The 5,000-nt window shown below is 42.3% G+C and overlaps 1 protein-coding gene across 1 annotated transcript in view; it reads right to left on the reverse strand.

Moving 5' to 3' along the window:
- mtr (5-methyltetrahydrofolate-homocysteine methyltransferase) overlaps positions 1 to 5,000 on the reverse strand; it is a 155,335-nt gene that overhangs the window by 32,518 nt on the left and 117,817 nt on the right. Inside the window, exon 22 of the mRNA XM_030400708.1 lies at positions 1 to 84. This exon is cut by the window's left edge and continues 10 nt beyond it. Within this exon, the coding sequence (XP_030256568.1) occupies positions 1 to 84 (84 nt within the window). The remainder of the gene's footprint in view (positions 85 to 5,000) is intronic.

A 5,000-nucleotide genomic window follows, 5' to 3' on the forward strand; every position in this document is an offset into this window, starting at 1 on the left:
GAGCACCACACCAACAATGTTCTTCCCAATATCATGCACATCTCCCTTCACTGTAGCCAGAACTATGGTGCCCTGATAGGGATCCTGCCGAGCAAAAAGGAAAGATCACAGAGAGTGAAGGACTTGACAATCAGAGGAAATCCATCCACTCATTTCCTAAATCACTAGACTCACACCACACCAGTGCCTGACTCATCTTGTCTTGATGTTCAGTGACATTTGCAGGTGAAACACACCTTTCAATCCAATGCTAATTGCTGAAACCTGTGAACAAGCTTCAGTTTTAGCTTTATTTTTTGCTAAAGGTGAAAACATACACCAACTTTATTTAAGGAAACGATGAAATGCTGTGATGCAAGTTATATCTACTTAATGCAGATGTCAACCATATCAACATTTTTTAATCATACCCGATTCAAATATGATTTTTTTTTCAATCAAGTTGAAATAATATTGGATTGATTCTTTATATTTATTTGTTTAAACTTTAAAATGGTCAGCATCTTTACACACACACCTGTGTTCATATCTTTTATACTAACCTCTATTCTATTGGTATGTACAAGTGTAGATTTAAAAGTATTGTGTAACCTCTGGCAGGACACTTCAAACATTTAATGTTTCACAACAGAATCTCTCACAGTAGTTTATATTGGAATATGTAATGGGTTTCAGCTAGCAAGGAACTCCAGATTGCTTAAAACAAGTTGATCCAATTTGCCCCTTTCTCTATAAAAAGTTATTTGGGACAGCATTGTAATAAAAGTTATTTTGATTAATGGACTTGCACTTTTAAGGTTTAACGGAGACACTATAATCAACTGGTATTGTATCACATATACACAATATTGCTCAAAGTATTCACTCACCCATCCAAATAATTGAAATCACGTGTTCCAATCACTTAAACGGCCACAGGTGTATAAAAGCAAGCACCTAGGCATGCAGACTGTTTCTACAAACATTTGTGAAAAAATGGGTTGCTCCCAGGAGCTCAATGAATTCCAGTGTGGTATTATGATAGGATGCCACCTGTGCAACAAGTCCAGTGGTGAAATTTCCTCGCTTCTAAATATTTCACAGTCAATGGTAATATACTCATAAGTGATATTATAACAAAGTGGAAGCGATTTGGAATGACAGCAACTCAGCAACAAAGTGGTAGGCCACGTAAAAAAAAAAACAAGCAGGGTCAGTGGATGCTTCCAGCTGCATCCAAGCCATACATCAGCAAGTGCAATGCAAAGCGTCGGATGCAGTGGTGTAAAGCACGCCGCCACTGGACTATAGAGCAGTGGAGACGCGTTCTCTGGAGTGACGAATCGCTCTTCTGCATCTGGCAATTTGATGGACAAGTCTGGGTTTGGCGGTTGCCAGGAGAACGGTACTTGTCTGGCTGCATTGTGCCAAGTGTAAAGTTTGGTGGAGGGGGGATTATGGTGTGAGGTTGTTTGTTAGGAGCTGGGCCTGGCCCCTTAGTTCCAGTGAAAGGAACTCTGAATGCTTCAGCATAGCAAGAGATGTTAGACATTTCCATGCTCCCAACTTTGTGGGAACAGTTTGGGGATGGCCCCTTCCTGTTCCAACATGAACTTGCACCAGTGCACAAAGCAAGGTCCATAAAGACATGGGTGAGAGATCTTTGACTGGCCTGAACAGAGTCCTGACCTCAACCCGACAGAACACCTTTGGGATGAATTAGAGCAGAGACTAAGAGCCAGGCCTTCCCATCCAACATCTGTGTGTGACCTCACAAATGCGCTTCTGGAAGAATGGTCAAAAATTCCCATAAACACACTCCTAAACCTTGTGGCAAGCCTTCCCAGAAGGGTCGAAGCTGTTATAGATGCAAAGGGTGGACCAATGTCATATTAAACCTGATCTTGCACAGCAAGCTAGCAGCATTGCTATGGCTAGCGGAGAAGCAACAGGTGCTAGCTTGATGGCCAGCCCAGACAAAATCCTCACCATTATTCAAGCAATGAAGAAGGAGTCATGTTGAGATTTGATGGACTGCTGAATGCGATAAAGGGAGTGAAAAGCGGTCATAGTGCGTGTTATGGAGGCTGAAGATAGAATTAGCTATAAGAATTAGAATGTGCGCATTTCTGGAGAAATGGTTAACTGATGTGCTTGGTGCGGATAATTTTCCTGGACCGCTGCTGATCAAAAGAGCACACAGAATCGGCCAAATTAACCTAACTTACCGACAATCTGCAGTGCGACCCAGGGCAGTGATAATGAAGTTCCTGAACTACGCGGACAAGACTCAGGTAATGAGGGCTGCCAGGATGAAGAGACCACTGTCTCTTGACCACCAGAGGATCATGCTCTACCAAGTTACAGGGATAGTTCGTGTTTTTTGAAGTGGGGTCATATAAAGTACATACCTATAGTCGATCTGTTCCCTACCATAATCACCGATCAGCGCAGCCTTAGTTTGGAGAAGTAGAGAGCCGCTCCAGCCCAGACGCTCAGCTTTGTTTGAAATTTAACCACCTAAAACAAGGCTCACCAAAAAAACATCTATAACGTGTAAAATCAAGTCTACATTGTATAGAGAAAATTCATAGCGCTTTACATCGCCGTCAGTATCGCCCTTTCTTTTGGCATTACATTTTCTCAACTGTAGAACCTCCGTATCCCTACGCATTAGCGCAACGGCTCTCTACTTCTCCAAACTGAGGCTGCGCTGATCAGTGATTACAGTAGGGAACAGATCGACTATAGATATGTACTTTATATGACCCCACTTCAAAAAACACGAACTATCCCTTTAAGTAAGATCTGGCTTCCCTCTCCATTCCAGAGCTACGCTATGGGATTATCCACCCGGCTGAGAGCTTAGATTTGGAGGTGTACAACTGACTGAAAAAGTCAAAAAATCTGTTGTTAATCAATTTAGGATCAGTTATCAATTGTCCAGTGGGAGAGGCAATTTCATGCATTGCCCTGTCAGTCTGTACACCTTTTAACTGTCTAGCAAGTAATTTATCAGGTTTATCTCCCAGCTCGAAGTGCTTTTGCTTATGTTTATGGATGTAGCTTCAAACTTGTTCTCCCAGCATCTGATTATACTCGTATTTTATCTTCAGGATGGCGCTAAGGGTGTCGTCATTGTTTGTATTGCGATAAGTGTCCTCCAACGCCGCCAACTCAGCCTCAATAACTGCGAGACGCCTCAGCCTGGACCTTTTAGTGGCGGATTGATATGAGATGATGTGACCCCGCAGTACCACCTTGAACAACTCCCATAAAACTGAGTCAGAGACTGCCCCATTATCGTTAGTGAGCAAAAAATCTGAAAACTTAGCCGAAATATAATCATGAAATGCTTTGTCTGAATTTAGGGAGGGATTGAATTTCCAATTGTATGAAGGTGTCTGGAGGTTAAAATTAATCTGGACTGAAAGAGGAGCATGATCGGACACTAGAATACTATGATATGTTGAACTGAGTGTGTGCGAGGTTAATTTAGAGTCTACCAGGAAGTGGTCAATTCTGGTAAAGGTACCGTGTACAGGAGAGAAAAAAGAATATTGCCTCTTAAAGCCCCTGTACGGAGTTTTTAACTGGATATAGAAAAGTCTCTGGTTTCTGCTTATGTGTCTCTGTTACCTACAACAGCAAATGAGCCCATCAGCGTGAAGATACGCTTTTTCTAAGTAGTCTAATTCTATACCTCTGAAAGGCCTTGGTCGGGTCGGACCACTGACGAAACGATTTACGGCAGTCAGACCGGAACTGACGACATTCAGGATACAGCATAGCTGTTTTGTTGCTACGCTAGCCAGTGCTAACCGAGCTAAAACTTTTGTCATGGCTGATAATGAGACAAAGAAAAGAAAAATAATTCGAACCGAAGACCAACGAAAGGCCAAGAGGGAATCCGATCGAGCTAGGGCTAAAACACGGATAAACATTGGCGATTCCTTCCAGAGATGGAGAGAGTTGCGGGGCTTGAAGGGAGGGTCGGATGCAGAATTCGCCCGATTCCTCCTAGACAGGTTTGTAAAGTTTTTTTCATTTATGAAATGTAATGCGGGACATAGTTTACAGCAATACATGAATTTATGTTGTTACAACAAAGCTGGCTAACGTTACCACTAGACTAGCTCTAGATACTACACTCGTAAAAACGAAAACAAACGTCTTAGATCACGCATCCATTTCAGCTGTGTGTATCAGCCCAGCCGACCTGCAACGATGCATCGGTAATATCCTCTGTCATTATAAATGATTCAGTTTCTTACTTAGAACAAAACATCCATCACAATCAGTGTGACTTTGCTGTAACGCTAGCTCTGTAGCACCGTGGGTAATATATATATAGCTGGGAAATTGCAGTGCAACAGCAGCATTACACACAGTGACAATAGTGCAGTCTTTGCATGTTTAGCCTATGTCACAGACATCACGGTAATACAGTTAGCTTACAACGTAAGATATTATGTTGGCAATGCTACTGCAGTTTTTTCCAATTACTTTGTTTCACCGGCGGCATATTATATTAAGTAGAAATACAAATAGACACATTTACCTCGTCCATATGCACGCTGCAGATAGCTGCTAAAATAAAACAAAAAAAGTTTTCAAAGCAAGTCCCGTCTTCTTTCCGACGTTTCCAAAACAAATCTACACGCGCCGGCCAGACAAACGTCTTCACGACAGTGGGCGCTAGAGCTCATGGGAAATGCAGTCTTCATTCCGGCAAAACACTACCGCTTTCGTCCAGCGGGGCCGCCAAAATCAACACTAAATGAAAAGTCTGTACAGGGGCTTTAAAGGGGTGCTGAAGCCTCCAATGCCAACCAAATCAAATGAATTCACCAAATCATTAAGAACTGGCACAGATTTCAATGGTGGGGCAGGGAAGGGTGGGTGGGAAGATCTGTCCAACTGAGGGTCGAAATAGCAGTTAAAGTCGCCCCTGATGATTATGTTATGAGTATTATATTCTGCAACAAGATTAAAAACTTTACAGAAAAAATTAGGACAAT

Source organism: Sparus aurata, chromosome 20 (assembly GCF_900880675.1).
Source record: "Sparus aurata chromosome 20, fSpaAur1.1, whole genome shotgun sequence".
NCBI lineage: Eukaryota > Metazoa > Chordata > Actinopteri > Spariformes > Sparidae > Sparus > Sparus aurata.